Consider the following 19,894-nt stretch of genomic DNA (forward strand, 5'->3'; position numbering starts at 1 on the left):
GTTTTGTAAAAGTAAATAATTCGTCTTTGTCTGAAAAATATGTATTTTGTTTTGTTTTTTTTCTGTTGTTTTTCCAGTATTCAACTTCTGAAAAGGTACCATTTTAAGGGTAATTCTTTATCCTTCTTAAAGACACACAGCAGGAACCTCATTGTTCAGGTGACTGTAGCTCTCATTCATTTCTGAAGAACTTCACCTCAAGCAGAGTTTGTTCTAACTTTGGATTTCCTTCCTTGTTAGGTAGGAGAAGAAAATGTCTGTACTGATGTCTGACCACATGTGCTGTTTGAGGTCATTCTTATTTCCTTAAATTTTAGTCAGTTGACTGGTCATTGTTCTTAAATTGCAATTGCTCTTGTATTCAAACTGTTTTTAATTAACTGTACCAAGCTTTTCACAGAGAAGCATTAGAATAGAAGAAAGACATTTATAACAATTTTTAATTTCAGAATTACCAAAAAGATCTAAAAGTTGTTCATATAATCCTTCAGCATGAAACAAACTATTTAATAACTCCTTCTAAATTGTAAGTCGTAATTGTTTTAATCCAAGATTAATGAGTTTGCCAATACAGATGGGTCAATATGTTATGATTAATAGGCAGTGGAAAAACTCAAGCTTATCTTTCACCATGCCCTGAATGTCTAAAGTATGACAAATACTGTTCCTGAAGCCTGGTTTCTAGGAACAGACTGAAAGGAGACAAGCCAATCTGCCAACCATAGTCCAACAGAAGTTTCAGTTGCTAGTATTTCCCAGATGTCTCCACTGGAAGATTACTGAGTTCATCTTTGTTTTATTAAGTGACCAGCAACAAAAGAAAATAATTATTTCTTTAAAATGGAATTTGATATCTGAAAAAAAAGAAAAAAAAAAGAATGGAATGTCCCGTCAGCAGAGTATTATTTATGAAAGGAAACATTTGGTTTTGGGAAGAGCATTTGAAATGATCTAAAGTGACACACAAGCAAATGTTAGAAGTGCATATTCTGTTCTGAAAGCTGTTTTCCTGAACCTGAGTGTTTATGATTTAATTCACAGTAAAGCAGCAAAATACAGCTTATATTATTGATAGCCTCAAAACATTGAAGTCCGTTTTGTGCCTGCACTCCCCTGAACACCCTGGACAAACAAGGGTGGATATTTCTCCACAGATTTTTGCTCTAGCTGTGTGAAATTACAGAAGTCACAGAGGAGTTCCTCTGCTGGTCTCACACCATGGTAACTCTGGTGTCACCTCTGGGATATTCCCATATTCCAGTAGCACTCACGAGTCCAAAACCAGGCACCTTAGAACCAATAAATCAGACCTTCAGCATTCCATCCTCTTTGCATTGCTTAAATAACTCAGAAGAGAAGAACCAAAGGCATTGGAATTTTAATTAAGACCTTTTCCTATGTTATTGAAACCACTGGAGGAAGATTTAAATGTTGGTAAGAGCTGAAATTGATAGCTATTGAAAAGAGATCAGAATTCAAAACCACATTTATCAAGTGACAGAAAGAAGTGGTTTTAATGTACTTTAGCAAAACTTCTGTACCAGAAACCCTTTTAGCTGGTAATTCCTGTTTCTTAAAAAAGCCCATCATTTATGAGACTCTGATACTAAGTACAAATAAATAATCAGGTGATAAATAAAGGGTATAAGATGGCCCATCTAGTCTAGTATGTAGAAAAGATCTGTACAACTGGAAAAGTCGTAAAAGGGTATGAAACAAAGACATCCTTATTTCTGTTGTTGATCAAAGAATGGTTTATTGTGAAACAGAATATGTGTACAACGTGGCTTTAGCATTCCAGATAGTTACTACATCCCTTAAACTTTATATTAACTCCAGATACTGACTGTTTACCCATAACAGGAAGGGAATTGCAGCCAGAGACCCTTTTAATGGTAGATAAGGAAGGTGTGAACAATGCTGGAAATCAGTTTGTGTTTCACAGAAGAGCACTTAGGGTGAGATCAGCACCTCTGGGAGGCAGTTGTTCCTAAACACTCCTTCCAGATTCATCAGAGATCTTTGGTGCCTGCTTGTAATGGAAGGAGGGTTTTAAACTCTGGCCCCAAGACCAAAAGAAAGCATTTAAGGACATTCTTATCTTGAAGCACCTAAATAGGCCAAATCTAGATAGAATCCTAGTGCACAGTGCATTTTTTTTATTCATACTATAGGTTCTAAATCTCTCATTTCCTTTGAGTAATTTTGTCAAAAAATAAGCAAAATAGAGTGGGTTTGGATTGCAGTATTTTGATGTCAGGACTGAAGTTTTGAATCAACTGAATATTCTGCTGTCGTATCTGCTTTACTGCTTTCATCTGCTGATCTCCACATATCTTTTGCTTTAATAATTTTTAACTAGACTATTTAAGGGGGAAAAAAAATCCCCATACTACATTACTGCAGTTTCTAGGTTTGATAAGTGCCCAGGAAAACAAGGTTTTTCCCCTGCTACCTCTATTTTCCCCTTTTTCCTTTAGACACATGAGGGATTCATCCCATGTGCAGTGTTACTGAGGGAGAGCACACATTCTCTCTTGGGGAGCTGCAGGCTAAGTCTCCCATGTCTGTCACTTCTTACAGGTTTATAATTCAGGCTGGTGCTCATCTCCTTTTTTTTTTTTTTTTTTTTTTTTTTTCGTGGGACGCAGAGTGTCAGTGCTGGTGCAGTTTTTGTCCTGTTAAGCCAAGGAGGTGATAAAGATCAATGAGCTCCACACTTATCAGGGATCAGGAAGATTCTGTTTGCCCAAGGGCTTCATTTCCTCTCAGCTTTATATAACTCCAGAGCAGTGGTTATCCCAGCAGGCAGCTCTGGGAAGGAGGAGCAGTCCCCAGGGACCCTGCCTGGCTGCAGAATGCTGGGACACAAACAACAGCAACTGGCTCCTTGGTTGTGTTTTTCACAGAGAATTACAGACACTTCTTTGGCATTAACCCTAATTAAATGCATATACTCAGAACAAAATGCTGGTAGGTCATTGTATGTTTTGACTAAAGGGCTCTCTGTCAGGAGAATGCTCTTCCTTTTGCATGAACAATTGCTTTTGCAGTTTTACCTTCTCTTTACCTTGCAGAAGGTAAATAGTCACAAATATTTGAATAGCAAGAAGCCCTGTATTTTCTGCTGAAATGAACTATTTTTTAAATACTATAAATCTGCAATTTCTTAAGATGATATATGCAGGCAGCTGTATCCAAATACATTATTTATGAAGATTCATCAAAGAGACTGTAGCAGTTCACACAAGATATTATAAATATGCAGGAAATCTGAGATTGCTAGCGTTTATTTAGGCTAAATCCTGTGTATTTCAGACTTTTTCTGAATTTTCAGCTCCTTTACTTCTCATATCCTCCAGGTGAGAGCTTAGCAGTCTTTCAAAGCAAGTCCTGGGACAGACAACAAGTTTGACCCCGGAGGGTGTGAAAAAATAAAGCAGGAGGAAGTAGATCAACCTATGAATGATTCATGGAGACAGTGAGCTTGGAGGAAGTGGAGATGATGTCTGGGGAAATATAATGCAAAACATGAGAGCTTCCTAGCTACCAGGGGAAATACAAGAAATAGAAGTACAAATCTGAAAGGGAAGGAAAGTAATAAAGAGAACAGCACTGAAAAACTAGTGGAGAGAGCAAGTAAAAAGTGTGGAAAATAAAAGCCTCAACCTACAGATGTAGGTGGAATGTGGAAGCATATAAAGAAATGGATAGGATACACAGTCTAATGCATACAAAGTCAAAAAGGCAAATAAAGCACTGGAGATACTTCCAGAGTTTCATTTCTAGGTGACAAATGCATTCAGTGTTTTTGAAAAGCAAAGCCTTTAGTGGGTAAAGGAAGGATACAGAGCATCAGTTATTGCTACCTCTGTACAGTTCTTCATTTAGAAGTGGGAAAAAAGCCATAATTTTAATCAAATCACCCGTGGGAAAAAAGTGTAATTATCACTGATAAATGAAACAGGTGATACAGGGGATCCATATGAGTACAGAGCAGATGCTGGGCTTTTACTCATAATTGAGAAAATCTGTTGTCATTTATTGGGACATGCATGTTTCATGCAGGAAAAAGGAAAGGCCAGGTTAGATGGAAGCAATTGAAGTATGAATCCCATTGCCATTTAAATAATCAGAAAATACCCATGCTGAATAAAGGTCCCATCTTTCATGGGAGAGGAAGGAAGAACCAGTGAGCATGTCTAGCATATTTATAGCTTAAAACACCCTTTGCTTCCTCCCTTCATAATGGAATCAGAACCTGAGAACTGCTACACAGCAGCTACCTTGTGTTTAAAGGGAAGTAGCTGTGTATTATTCTCTTTGAAAGGTAGTGGGTGGTGTTTTGAGGAACAGATTGTATAGATCTGTTCTAAACTGAAAATGGGAAGAAGCCTGAGATAAGTGACTAATGGGGGTAAAAGGAAAAAACCCAATCCAATGGGTTTTTTTCCTTTTTCAAGCTGTACTGATGGATCACAGTGCTGTTCTAATTCCCAGTTCTCAAGTTCCCTTCCTGAGTTCTGGAGTTTTGGTTACTTGTTGTTCCTCACTTGGTGCCTGCAGGTATAAACCCTTCCCAGGAGGTTTGTACCAGCTCCAATGTGCCCAGTTCTGATTTAGTGGCTGTAATGAACTCTGTTTATACTGGAGAACTGAAGTTATCCCTCTCCACACTTTTAAGAAGAGGCACTAGAGACAAAGGTGTGACAACAGAAGAAAAACAGCCTTTCAGAAAAGAAATTTTAAAGAATGAACATGTGCACTTAGGGCAGTCCTTGGGAGGAGGCAGCTTTCAAAGCTCAGATGGTGCGTGCAGTCCAGCACATTTTCCAAATAAAAGTTTTCAACCAAAAGCAGACTCACAGATGGTTCTAATGAGCTGGTCTTTCAGATACACTGGGATGTGAACAAAAATAGTTTAACTCCTAAGACACTAACATTTCAAGATGAGTTTCAGGCAAAACCCTTAAAGAAAAATTTTTCTTGCATTTTTAAATTTATTATCTATTTCTAGTCTCCACAGTTTTTCAGGACTTTGCACTTGCCATTATATACTTTACAGTACAGTATCACAAAAGAGGGAGCATTTTTACACAGTGACTGATGCTTCTTTCTCCAGCACTTCTCAAACCCTACAGAGAGTTAGTTTTGAACAAATAGTTATTAAAAAGGTAAAGATTTCCTCAGACAATTTAATTTTTAAAGGAATATAGAATAGTACCCTACTAAAAGTATTACTCTTCATTCTAGTAATAGAAGTGTCATCAAATGATACTAAAAAGTATCATCTGGTAATAAATGTATCATCAAATCATCAAAGCTAGTAGCTTTGTAGCACAGCAAGTATTTGTTGAATTGTGTTGTTTATATTATTATCTGTTACAAAAGTTGGAACTTATAATCTTTTTATGACATTGTTTGAAATGACAGCATTGTAGCTTGCACTATCTCAAAACTACGTTCTCTGGGTCACTTGAGTTTTGAGAGACTTCTTATTTCTTTATCTCCTCTTAGGTCTGCCTTATGGATGGGAAGAAGCTTATACAGCTGATGGAATCAAATATTTTATCAAGTGAGTAGTTCTGGGGAAAAGGGGTCAAGAGTTGAAATAGAAGCACATCAAATTAAACACATTTTCAATCCTAGAATTAATGGAAAAAATTACTGCACATTGCACTGTATGCTGTTGCTTTTTTCTAGAATATAGTGAAGATTAATTTATATAATAGGGGTTTTATAATTATTTATTAAAAAGATTGAGGGAAATTATGAAAAATAAAATTCACCTCCATTCCATATGTATCATGATCTACTTAATAATAAGGTAATCTAGCTGCTGAAATTTCCACAGTGTTTAATTCTTATAGGTGCCAGAAACACAGAGTTTTACAGGTGGATTTCTGCAGTCTCCTAAAAGAGAGGAAGGGCACCAGAGAAATTACTTTTATCCTAAACTCTTCCAAAAGTCTCATAAATAACACTGAAGTTGATGCATTAACTGGCCAAGAAAAGCAGGGGTTTTTTTTTCCTTTTTTATTCAAGCACACTGCTCAGTTGTCCTTGCCTCACCCCGTGCTGCCTCAAGTGAGATGTATTAAAGCAGACATGTTTTTTTTCTGCAGAGGTTTCCAAACACTGTATATGATCCTGCATTCCAGCTCTAATCAAGGGTGCCTTTTATTTGCAGACAGATGTAGGTTACTGCATGAGATTTATACCAAAAAAAAAATAAAATAGAAAAATAGCTTAGGAAATGAAAGTGAATTAAAAGCCAATTTCATAGCAATGGAAATAAATACAAAAGCAACTATTAAAATACAGCACTGTTCCCTTGGGTTCTCTGTTCATGCAGGGAGCCATGATAGGACAGTTGGGAAGTTAAGGTGGAGGCTGGACTCTTTTCTGGGTAATACTCTGGGTTTGTACCTCTGTGACTGGAAACTGAGCTTAAAGATTGTATTCTCAGTAATAACAAGTAAAATTTAGAATCAGAATGGAAGAAATGACACGTTCTTGAAGCGCTCCCCTTGGGGTTTTTTGGGTTTGTTCCTGTGTTCCTCATACAGATATGTGTGTCAGTGACTCAGCAGAAAGCTGGATTTGCTGGATATGTGCAGACTCTGCTTTCTGAGCTCTGCACTTGGATGCTGAGCCATTGCAGATGTGACAAGCAGATGCTTATTAGCAACAGTAGAATCTCAGCTACTCTAGGTAGTGCAAGCCTAATTTGCAGAAAGCATCAGATGTTTTGCATCTTATCCCCCCACTTGCTGAAACTACAGATTGGAACGCAGGAGTTCACACGAAAAAGCTTTTTCAGGAATTTTTGCAGATCTCACTGTTAGTGACTCTCTTCATTTGGTCCTGGTGACAGTGCCCAGGTTTTCCATTGCTGTTGTTACCTTCTGTAATCTGTCCTAAAAAGTTCTGCCTGTCAGTCTTTGTGAGGAAGGAAGGCAAGGCAAATGTATCCATTTAATGGCCGAGAAGGGTGTGGAATCACCCCTTATGATCTGAGTGGAGTCACCACACTGAAGTGGTGTTAGAACTCTTAGTGCAGCTCATTAGAATGGAATTAACTGAGCATTTCAATAACACATCCTGGTAATTAATACTGTTTTTAACTATCTCCTTGTTTTGCTTTCATCACTGTTTCCAAATGCCTTTGCAGAGTGTAAGCCAGGCTGTTTGCACGTCTGGCAATCCATAACTCTTACTACCCTGGGTAATGTATGTGAAGTCATGTCAGAGTTAACTGTTTGGAGCAAGCAGCATGGTTTGCACAGTCCATTGTTTCTGACATCCAGTGGTGGAGATTTCAGGGTGAAAATCAGCATTGAAAATATCCTTTTTCTAGAAGGAACTTAGCTTGAGGGGCCATCTTATCAGCTGATCCCTTCGAGTAGGATTTAATCTTAATTGTTTAAATAGGGATTATCAGAATACTTGGTACTTCACAGCCCTGGTACTAATGCTGTAACCTTCTTGTTTCTTTGGCTCTGAATGTCAGTCCTTTTATTCTACTTCAGAATCCTTTCATTCATTTTTAGCCCAGCCAAAGCCATGAGGGGCTTAAGTGTATTTCAACACTAGCCTGCTTCCCTGTATACAAATACACAATCAAATATTATTTTAATTAGCAGTTGCCTTTAGTTCCAACATGCTTTATTGGGCCATCAAGTAGCTGAGTCCATAAATCTATACATTATAAATCTAATGCAGTAAACACCCCAGAAAGGAATCTTAATAGCACATTGAGCTTGAGACAGCTTGCTGTGAAATTTCCATAAATATCTCTGAAGGGGTGTAGCAATATGAGGTGCATGAGAAATCAGAGTTTAAAAGAAGCAAACCAGCTGGCTTGTGTTACACACTAAAGTGAAACCCACTTATGTGAATAAGTGACATGAATAAAACATTTACATGGGGCTGAGCAACTCCCTGTACCTACACCAAGGAAAGCTGCATCTTGAATGTCCATGAATCCTGACCTTAGGACAACTTTTGAAATCACTTTTATCCAGCAAATCATTTCAGCCTCAGCAAATTATTTTCAGTCAACCAGATTGTCAGGACTAGTCAGTGCTGCAAGTGTGAGAAAGCACCCTTCAGACTGCTAAAACTGACCTGAGCCTGGGCTGGGCATTAAGCTCATTTGTACTGCTTTACCATGGAATAGCAAACTGGAATGGAAGCCTTTCTGAATTACAGCTCAGTGTGCACTAGGAAAAAAGCAGGTTCAGGTATCCTACTAAAACAAATTAATAGTTATCAGAAGAAACAAAATGGCAGCAGTAGATAGAGATCAGCTTCATTGCAAATGTGACTTCCCTCCTGCCAGGTAGTAAAGGTGGAATTTGGGCCCAGATATGTTTTAAGATAACTTGGTGTACTTTAAAGTAACAGAGAGGACAACACTGTTGTATTTTTATGCAGCAATACCACCAGTTATTCAGACATGGCACCAGATTCATGTCCCATCAAGAGGAAAAATGCATTGGTGCCCGTTTCCTCACCAATTTACATTTGGAATTTCAATCCTTTTTATACTGGCTGGGTATCCCATTCCAATATTTAGTTGTTCTCACAAAGAATACTTTGTTAATCTAGACAAAAATTCCCCGGAAGCAGCTTGTGCTCGTTGCTTCTTGTGTGTGCCCAACATCTTTGTGAGAAGAGTGGGCTGAACAAGCCCAATTCCTTCAGCATTTCTTCATGTACCAAGTTCTCCAACCCTCTCATCATCTTGGTTACTCTCCTCTGGATCCTCCCCCAGTTTTCTATTCTCTGTCTTGAGCTTGGAGGACCAGTGCATTGAAGAGATGTAATAAGGTAAAATGTTTCATTAATTAACTTTACTTACGAGATGATGGATGAAGGCATTTTTCAAGTTACTGAATTTCTAATAGAAATTTCTGTCCCAAACAGGCATTTCATCTGTAAGTCCCAGAAACACAAAGGGTCAAATGAGCCCTCAAAGTATCACCCACACCCAGATGAGTGTGAGAGCACTTACAGTGAGGAGGAGGCATTAGGATGGGAAAAGTTTTGTAAATAGGAGAAAGGCCATCTTAATCACTTTTAAAGTTTTCATGTGGCTAGTTTTGCCCAGGCTTAGTTCAGGCATTAAATGAGTTTACAACGTGTTGTAACCAACCACCACTAGAACAAAATCTCACTTTTGCTGTATGCTCCAGCACTAGAATCCAGCAGTGCAATCTGCGTCTATTCCTTCTAGCACTGAACTGATTTTGTGAATTAGGAATTGCTGGGTTTGATTTTCAAACAGGAGAAAGAGTCTGTGCAGAGCTGTCCTCCAAGGGAGGCACCATATCTGCTAATTAATGGTTTCATCCTGCCAGTTTAGAATCACACAAGAACAGCATAAAACCCCATAGCTGGGACACACTGATTTTTCCCCAGAAAACCAATTCTAGTTAATCTCTTCCATCCTCCCACTGTGTTCACCTTTAACATATGGCAGGTCTGTATCATGAGGCTGGCACCTAAAATTAGGTAGGCCCTTGCTATGCTCCCTCCTACTCCCACCCACTTCTTGCATATGTATGTGGTTTGTAAGAGCCAGCTGTGAATTTTACCCCTGCAAACATTGTTTTTCTAGCATTTTAATAGGACTAGATTCCAAATATTGTACATTAACAGCTATTTTCCTCAAGAACGCTTATCTTAAATTTTCACAAAAGACAAGTAGAAGTTCTCAAATATTTTAAAACTTTGGGGATCTTTATCCTTAGATGTATTAGGGCCTGTGATGTTTTCTATCTCTACAACAAAGAGGAAATAGTAATGCTTTGTTTAGGGTTATTAGCAATTTATCTAAAAATGAGAAGTTTCCCATGGAGGCATTGTGTACTTCAGGTACCTCCATGGGAGGGTGGAGAATTTTCTCCAGGTTAAGTAGAAGCCTAAAGTCAATAGTTATAAAATACAGATTAATAAAAACTACACGATGTGTTCTAGTGGATTTTTAAATCACGCCTAACAAATCAGGTTTCTGTTTGGAAAGCAGACACATCGTACTTAGATACTATAAAATTCTAATTTGTTTGGTCTGGCTTGGGAGAGACACCATTCACTTCACTGAAAACTGGGCATTCACAGAAACTGTTTATCATTTTAACTGAGCTAAGAATAGCAGAGCATGTGTGACAGATGAAGAACTTCTGGGGTATAACCATTGATGTTTTACAGCACTAGAGTTAACAGTATCATCGTAAAAGGAAATAAATCACAGTTGATTTTACTTACTGCATGGTAACTTGAAAATATAAATTTGTTCCTTTTCTGAATGTTCTCCGCACATTTCTACTGTTTTATAAATGAAGGATGCAAACCCCTAAACACTGAGGTGTGCTCAGCTCATTCCTGAATACTCTGGTGTATTACAATATCCTGGTTTTCTGCAGGTTATCTCTAGCAAGGGTTGTTGCCCTTGCTAGAAGAAATCAATTAAGTTCAAATCACAGCAGATCTTATGTAGAAGTAAACTTCTGTATGTTCCACTTAATTTTCAGTCAGTTCAGAGCAGCAAACTAAGGAAAACCCGTGATCTGCCATACTGATTTCAGCATGGAATTGAAATTCCCCTGGACTGAATCCAGTGTCAGCTCTGCTCCCAGCTCCTTGTAAAGCAGTAGGCAAGTTACTTGCACCAAAATTAGCAGTTACCAAATCATCATTGTAGGTGTCCCCATCTTAACTGAAGTTTTCTGGGTAGGGATGGGTAATTTGAGGCGTGCAGTGCTGGTTCCACTGAGTTCAAAGAAAGCTGCAGTTATTTTGCATCTCTTAAAATTTGGATCTTTTCTATTTAACATTTCACCAAAAAAAAAAAAAAAAGTTGTTTTTGAAAATACTTCCTTTTACCTGTCATCCTCAAATTCTCGTGAATGAAAGAATAGTTATATAGTCATAAGAAGTGGCAAACATTTAAATAGAACTGGCTGAGCAATAAGAAAGTGCTGTCTGCTATTACTGCTATTTAATGTCCAGGGATCCAAAGCTGTCTCCATCCATCAGCTCAGCATCAGTTCACATATCTTCAGATGTAGCCATGTGAATCTGGGTAGTCCTGACTTGTTTCCCTTGGATTTTTGGAATTCAGTTTCTCTGATTCTCACTGAAATAATTTTGCATGACCGTAAGGAAAATAATCTTAGATGAAGAACTGGGAAACTTGGCATTGGATTTTGTGATAACATGAGCTTGTAATACAAGAATGTTAAGACCTTAAGCTGCTTTTGGTTGGGCAATCTTTTTTTTTTTCCTGAGAAGTTGTTTGTTTTTTAATATCAAGAACCAAAATGGAGAAACATTCTTTTGGCTTCCACAGGCACTGCACACTCTCTCCAGCTTCTGGCGTGTCACAGAAGGCATCTGTTAAAATTCCTTCTGTGAGAAAACATGAGAAAGTGAAATCATTTTGCTCCCTGGGTTTTGGGAGGGCCATCGGAAGCAAATCAAAGCACGCAGCAAGGTTTCTCAGGATGTGCTTCATCCAGAGCAAAGTCACTGCTCCAGGTTCACGTCGCTTTGGTACACGAGGAGTTTAAACAGAAGCCTTGAACATGCTCTGATGCATTTGCAAATACAGCACCAGAATTTTTAGGCAGCTCGCTTAGGACTGTGAGTAGCTGCACACATTAAACCAGCACTTCCAGAGGAGCAGCACTTGGCTGATACTGGGGGAGGCAGATTTCAGGTAGTGCTTTCAGGCTGAGAAGTGCCTGTGCTGTCACTCAAGCCTTAGTTCTGATTCAGCCTTGGCTCAGATCTGCTGTTGCTACTGATTTTATTTTCGTTCAGGCCATTTGTTTATTGTTGACAATTTTTAATGATGCAGCACACACTATTTGGCTGGATAAATCTTCCTGGTGATTACTGCCCTCTGAAATGGCTCATAGATTTTTCTGAGTAGACAAGGGTTTAATCGGTTTAATCAAAGAATAAATAGCAAGACTGTCTCCTGGGGTTTCACTTTATATCCCTCAATCTTTAATTAATACTCAAGCAAAATCTGCAATCCCTAAGGGAAATACAAGAAACATTTATGTTGCCTCAGGACACAGCTCCATGAGGTGACAAGTGCTCTTGATCTTATTACAGCCAGTAAAATTACAGTCACTGACATTTTCCAGGACCTGCCCAGCATCTCCTGGGGTACTATTAGAGGTTGTATGTTCCTTCTGAAATGCCTGGGAAGTGGATACAGGCTTAAATGAATTTTAACAAAAAAGAAAAAAAAATAATATTTCCACTCAAATAATCTGATCTTGATAAATGCAGTGCAAAAACCCTTCCCAAACTGCATTTAGGAGTCTGGAAACTGTCATCCTTAGATGCTCTCAGGATTGATTGATTGATTGATGGATTATACTTGCATCAATATCACTCAGTTGTTTTATTTTGCTCTAATTGCTTATCTGCTAAATTAAAATGCTTTAGTTACAGCTCAGAACAAGTTATTCCTGGCAGATCCTCCCAGCATTTGCTCCTCAAAACAGCAAGAGTTTTCTAGTGCTTGACAGTGTTTAGTACCTGCTTTCCAGCCACTGGCCTTTCCAAAGGGGATTCCAGCCATGGCAGGCACCTTGGCTGGCTCTGCAGGTGTGTGCTGGCTCCAAGAGCTGAAGAAACAAAAAATGAATGCAAGTTTAAATTCATAAGGGATGACAGCAATGTGTTAATAGCACTAGCTCTGGAAAGCTGAGAAATAGTTCAGGTTAGGAGTGCATTCCCAAAATGTGTGAGATGCAGGACCAGCAGCTCCATGTTATATTTAATAGAATTATAGAGTGATTTAGAAGCAGGTAGAGATTTGAGGTCAACAAAATTCACCCACTTCCAGCATTTTGGCCATCCTGTCTACCAAATATTGCCATATTTATCTAAACTCCACAGCCATGTGAGGGAGCCTGGCTGTAACTAAAGGCCAGCTATTGCCATGATTCCATGGACTGCCTTCAGGGCAGCAATTCCCTGGAACTCCTGCTCCATTGTGACCTGCTCTAATATGGAAGGGTGATTCTCTGTCCCTGCCAGGATGTGAAGGTCCTCAAGATGCTGGTGCAAGCTGGGACAGCTCCACTTCTGCAGGATCTATGTTTGATGGTGTCTTTTCTAATTACACAGCATTTCCAAATGTGCCCAAGGAATTCTGATCATTGCTTTAGAGAAGCATGAGAATAAGAGCTGAGAGCCTTCTCTGAGGTGTGAAATTTGGGACAGTGGGTTTGAAAGGGATGAAGGATCCTTGCAGAGCAAAGGGCTGTCCCAAGTACATGGGGAAGGGGAACAGGAACAGAAAGGCCTGGAAACAAAAGCCAAAGGCAGTAATTCCAGCAAATCTTGTGAAGCTGTGTGGAGTCCAGCACAGTGACACACAGTCAAGGAGGGAGGATGGCAGAGCCTCTGCATGAAGAACTAAGTTTCAGGATCTTCATTCAGTGGCATTGTTCTTTATTTTCCTGCAGTTCTGGCCCTCATTAGCCTCCAAGCCAGCAGTGCCCAGGGCCTGCATGGCACTGGGTAAGGAGGGGATGAGGAGCTGGTGTTCCTGGTCCTCTGGCAGGTGGCACACACTCCTTCCACAGCAACTCCAGCCCTTCCCACTGGGAGATGCGTGCAGGTCTGAAAACTGCCAAAGCACAATGAGGAATACATTCCTGGGTAGTGTGGAGCATGTCCCCTTCAAACCCATTGCATTTACATCTTCACAGTGCTACTTGCTGCATTTTTTAAATGATTACTGCAATAGCAACAGTGAAAGCACCAAAGGGTGAAGCTCTCAGGGTGAGCAGTGCCCCTGGCTCAGGCTCTCAGCAGCACTGGGAGACCACCAGGCCTTTGCAGAAGTTCTGTTCAGAGATCAGGAGCAGCTTCATCAAGCTTCAATATTCTTCAGCTGAGCACTCTTGTTTATGTTCAAGGGCTAGTGAAGATTGGGAAATCAAAAAGCAAGGGCAGATTAAAAGTTTAGCAAAATTACTACTGTGGATTACATGGATTTAGTTCATGGGGTATGCTCGTTAAGGAGGAAAACATGGGGTTTGTGTTGTTTGACACAAGCAGAGTTTCACTTACATCTTCCATACTGCTCAGTTTGGTAGAGAAGAACAGGGCTCATCTGAGGGCAGCATTTGGCTTTTTGAGTTCAGATACAACTAAATCCTTTTTGGCCCCTGGTCATTAATGGTCCCCATTCATTAGGAGAGTTTGAGTAATTGCTTAAGGTTGCATCTCCTCTCCTGAACTGATCTCAAACAAATGGGTCTTTCACAAGGTGGCTCCTTCTAAAGCTCAGGAACCCCGGTGCAGCTGAAGCATTGAGCCAGGTGTTGTGAATGTCATCCCATGTCAAAAGGGGAAAAAAAACAACTTCCAAGAATGCTGCGCGTCAGGTTTTTAGCTCAGCATCCTGCATTGAGACCTGCAGCACTTGTGTCTGCAAGACTTCACAGTTCCCTGTTAGTCCCTCCAGAGTTTGGCCCTGGCTGGAGAGCACAATTTAAGGTTAGAAAGATGTCTTGATAATGCTTAAAATCTAAAAAGGTGCAGATATTTTTATCCATTAGCTTTTCTCTGAATTTTTGAGTTATTCTTTTCTTAAAAGATAACCTGAGGTTGTAGTTGTAAAATAAATAATTTTCCATGCGAAGAAGGAAGAGCCATAAGGAGAGTAATTATAATGGCATTTGAAATAATCTGCTACTATTTCTTTGCCAAAACATCCCTCTGTTCTCATGTTTTGTTTTCCCAAGCTCTGAAATTTGTCCTGCAGTTTGCTAATGTTAAAAAGACAGACTAATCTACTGACATATTTACAGATCAAATATTTCTGTTTTCTAGCAATAAATTTGGCTGCCCTCCGATAGCAGTAATTTGTTTGAAAACCTAAAAATCTTTAAATGTTGCTAATTGCTCTGAAGATGTTAAATTTGACTTTTGAGCAGGAACATTTGCAAATGGAAAATGTTGTACATTTAAACTTTGTAATGCTGGCTTTCCAATTTTCCATTAATATTCAAACCAGTTGCATCAATTAAGCAAAACCTAGAGGTAGATTTCTACTCCTCTCACTTTTTATTGCTGGCCCTAACACACAAATCAGAGAGGATGTATTTCTAATACAAGAATGTTCTCCAAACCAGTAAATCTGGGATTATCTCTTCTGACTGATTATGTCAAAGCTCTTTAGTCACAGCACTTTTGGAGAGCTAAAAATAAATAGCAGCAGGGTTTATACATTTATTCTCTACCTAAATAATCTTTGTGTATTGTGTGTGTCTGTCTACAGTGTGAGACATGGTATCTGGACTTAATGTTTATTTATAAGAGCTCCTTTCCTAGGAAGGATTTTGGCAAAGGGTTTAAACCAAACTGTCTTAAGAGAATTGCCCGTGGGATAAAGTCTAGAGCAAGCTGAAAGGAGCTGGGTTCGAATCAGAAACATTTGCAACAGTGGCATGGCAATGGAGCAAAACTTGGCCCCATGTGTTTTGAAAAATGAATGAAAACTGGTCCTTTTCTTTCTTACCAGTGATGAAACAATCTTATGCCATCAAATACAGAGAATTGTAACCCAGATTTCAGTGCCACAGTTTTGCACTGGTAAAGATCTGGAGAATTTTGTGCATTTAATTTTTGTGAGAGCAAACTGAAGTTCTTACAGCAGTAGCAGGAAGTTGGGCATGCTGTTATTTGCCTCCTGGCCCTGGAGGATGCAGGAGAAAAATCTTCTGAAGAAGAAACACTTTACAGAGAATTTTTTAGTTGGATACATCAAAGACCTGTGGATGCCTTTCCATGTAACTCTTTACTCCTGTGCAGTCTCTCCCATTTCACAAGGTTGATGCTGCATGCTCAGGAGAAAATGGAGCTAAGACTTCAGGTACACAGCAGGTCAGGGCATGCTACACCAGGAGGTCAAATGGGAAAAAGAAACAAATTTTAAAATCATGTTGTTCTTATTTAAATTCAGCATTGGATTGCTCAGAAATAGTTTGATAAAAGTAGGCAATATAAACACTTAAAATAGTGCTGGAGGCAATAGCTCTTGCATTGGCAGAGGTGGAATGGATGGAATCCAGTTCATTCGGCTCCTGTAATTCTGCAGGTATTGGAAGAAGTTCTGTGTTGTTATACCAGTAAATCACATGCTGGGACTTCCATTTGGAGCATATCTCCAGTACTAAGCCTTATTGACTGACCATTTTGATTAGAAAACAAGGTATTTCCTACAAGGTATTTCCTGACAGTATAGAAAACATTGCAGAAATATGCAGCAAATATATTTCTTCTGAGTGTATTTACAAATGTAATATGTTCATAATATAAATGTGAATGCATATATTTCCCTGTGTTGTGGAATAATGGGAACAACATTCTTGGTTACCTAGACTTTATTCACAAGTCTCTCATAAAACATTGTAAAACAACTTTTTTTTGTTCTTCATGTTGGTTGTCACCTGACTTTCTAAAGGTAGACATTGGAAATGTTTAGCAAGTTGCTCATATTCCTAGTAAGAAAAGTACATTTGCTTTCTTGGAATGAAACAATTGCTGTCCTTGAGAGTGGTCATTGTCTGCTGCAGTGTATTTTCTGCAGGAACATGTTTTTTATTTATCCTTTTGTTTTAACTCCTGTGAAACTGATCCTACAACCCCAGTAATGCACATTTTTGTAATGAAATAATGAATGGAGTCAATCCAGCTCTTACCAAAAGGGCACTTCTGAATTTGTTTTACACATAACTGGAGCTTTGGGATTTTTTTTATGCTCTTTGGTTGGTTGGGTGAGTTTTTTGGTTGGTGGGGGATTTTTGTTGTTGTTGTTTTTTGTTGTTTTATTTTTAAATGTATGAGAACCAAGGTTATGGCCATTGTATTCTGCTTTGTCTTCCTTGTGTGGTCCTGCTCAGGCATTGCCTCAGTTGAAGCAGTGCCTGAATTCACAGGTTACCTGTTGAGAGCAGCCCCAGCTGGGATTTACATTAGGATCATATTTACTTCTTGGTGAACAGTATCATCCTCATCACACCCAGCTGATTCTGAGCTCAGTGCACTCAGCTGAAAGGTGTGACTAGGATGAGCAGGTTGATGGCAACAGTGATCCCAAACCCATCCCTCAGTGTAGTGGAACACTGGCTCAAATTCCTACTTTAGTGGATCTGTTTTCATAATCAGTTATTCAAGAGAGCGTTCTTGCACAGAGAAAGACAAAACCTGTTCTCACTTGAAAAGGTAAATCCAGAGTATTACCCTCAAATGTAATTAAACCAGTGCACCTGGAAAGTGAGTACAGACCTGAGTTTTAGGGAAGCTCTGCTATGATATATGAGAAGAGCCTTTTGTCCTTCATGGCATTTATTATATCTACAATATTTTTCAGCTTGTTTTTGTAGTGAACCTACATTACAAAATTAATCTTTGCACTGACTTTACTATAAAAGCTGTGAATTTATTAGCGAGATTTTTTTTTTCAAGTGAAAAGAAGCTATTTCCTTTCCCAAGAACACATTATTCCAGAAGGGAGAAGAGGCAGTGTGTAGCCCACACACAGTATGGCTCACATGCACACACCACTCACAAGGTGTGCAGTGTTCTCACCACAGATTCCAAACCTGTCTGTGTGTCTGTCCTTACTGAGTCCTGCCTGGGCTCTTTCCATTCACACAGAAGATTTCCAGAAACTATAAAGCAGCTTAGCCTGCATGTCAAGTGTAGGGTTTAAACATTAAAAATCAGCACTGATGCCCTTTCATTGTGTGTGTAAAGGCTGTGGGAGCACATCCAGAATTTAGGCTAGAGGACATGAAAAAACAATAATTTTTAAATTGATTCTTTCTGCAAAAAGAGGAATTACTTAATTATACTAGAATAGTAATCATAGAGTTGTTTGGGTGGAAATGACCTTAAATACCCCCCTCATTCCAACCTTCTGCCATGGGCAGGGGCACCTTCCACTACCCCAGATTGCTCCAAGCCCCATCCAGCCTGGCCCTGAACACTTCCAGGGTTCATATTCTAAAGAGCTGAGTGTGTTCCACATTTGCTCAGCTTGCTCTTGACAGCCCTGCCTCCCTCAGGCTGTTACCAGTGACATGGCCATGTTAATACCCTGCTGTGTTAATTGTCTGCAGCTCCAGTAATTAACAAGAAATGTCACCAGTCTGTATGGGGAGTCTCATACAAAAGCATTCTCTTTATTGCACTGGGAAATGGAACCTCCAGTCCAGGTTGTGGCTGTCTGATGAATCCACATTTCATTTTTAAAAACCTTACAGTTTGCAAGAAAAAGACAATTCTGTGTTCGAAGGTGTCATAATGATTGTTACATCTCCAGACTCCACCTGGAATTCCTTGTTTTGGGATGGGTAAGCCTCCTTTGGGTTGCTAATACCATTTCTTGTTGGTTTTTAGCCACGTGACACAGACAACATCCTGGATCCATCCTGTCACCAGCGCTCTGAGCTTGCTTTGCTGCGAGGAGGAGGAGGATGGGATCAGAGACCTCCCTGGGCCCAAGAGCTGAGGACAGCTGTGGACAGAGAGTAGTTTGTCTGGTTTTAGTCTTTTAGTTAGAAGATGCACAGGTTTTAATCCACCTGCTTTCTAGTTGATGTCATAGTACCTGGTAACATTTGTCCCCATCAAGCTGGAGGAAGTTCTGCTGGTTTTGAGATGAGTTTGTTATGTGTGCTACAAAGGATGCAGGTGCCACAGGAGTCCTTAATCTGCCCCATTTTCAGGGATCAGTCTCATCTTAGGGCCCAGTCTTTTCCTGATTTCTCCACAGACCCATAATTTCCCTGACCTGAAGCTGAATTCTCCAGGTCAGCTGAAATTTGCACAGTTTTGAGCAACATGAGATTTAAGATGGGACCACTGGTGGTAGATTCCAGTTGATGGCTGACTGAGAGATGCAAAATGAGGTGGGGTTTTTGAACCAATGGTAGTGAGAATGATGTAGATGACTTAACAGAAAACTCTTATTTTTATGGGCGAAATCTGCAAATAAGTTTTGCTACTAGAAATTTAGTGATTTATTACAAGTATTGGAGCTCCGATGGCTTTGAGCTCAAAGCTTTGAGCTGATGGCTTTGAGCTTTTTAAACAAATGCTTATTAAGATTGGTTGTTGAGCTTTAGAAAAACATGTATTTGATAAGTTGTCAAGTAAAAAGAAAGTTTTCATAGAGGACATCATACTCTGACAACATGAGGCAATATGAAAAGTATTCTACTTTTGAACTCTGCTAAACTGATACAGACACACATCAAATACTTCAGTGGAAGCTGTGAAGTTTCAAGTACAATGAAACCTGTGAAACCACCTCCAGGATCAGCAGAAATCAGTCACCTCCTCAAAATTGGTCTTTTAAGTAGAACAAAATCATTTTGTACACATCGGTGATGTTTTAAAGAGGATAAAGAAATTATGTGGGGTGCTAGTGCAAGTTAATGAACAGGTTTCTATGTACCTCAATAGCACAGGATATTTTAAATCTCATTACTCACAGCACAATGTCTGATGTCAGCTTTGTCAAATACATGATTCTGTGCTACATTTTTCTGGAGGCTGTTTATGCATGTGTTGTGTATACAATAGTGGGTATTACTGATGAATGAGACAGACCTGAACCTGCAGAAGCACTGATGGATATGCCAAAGGAAATTTCTACCTCTGCTTCAGTCCAGGAGGGAGAAGGGGATGGTGGCAGTGTGAGGAAGGCACAGGTTGCAATTGCGTTTTTTGAGGTCTGTCTTCAGCAGGTGTGACATTGGAGTTAAGAATCCTTGTCCTCTGAGGAGTGAATATCAAAACCAGACTCACTCTCAGTTCTGGTGCCTGGACCACGCTCTGTCCTCAG

At 39.5% G+C, this 19,894-nt stretch overlaps 1 protein-coding gene across 1 annotated transcript in view; it reads left to right on the forward strand.

Moving 5' to 3' along the window:
* Positions 1–18,556, forward strand: part of STXBP4 (syntaxin binding protein 4) — a 60,125-nt gene extending 41,569 nt beyond the window's left edge. The window contains exons 21-22 of the mRNA XM_062506279.1: positions 5,518–5,575; positions 18,445–18,556. Of these exons, the coding sequence (XP_062362263.1) occupies positions 5,518–5,575; positions 18,445–18,556 (170 nt within the window). The remainder of the gene's footprint in view (positions 1–5,517; positions 5,576–18,444) is intronic.
* The last annotated feature ends 1,338 nt before the right edge of the window (positions 18,557–19,894 follow it).

Source organism: Cinclus cinclus, chromosome 20 (assembly GCF_963662255.1).
Source record: "Cinclus cinclus chromosome 20, bCinCin1.1, whole genome shotgun sequence".
Lineage (NCBI taxonomy): Eukaryota > Metazoa > Chordata > Aves > Passeriformes > Cinclidae > Cinclus > Cinclus cinclus.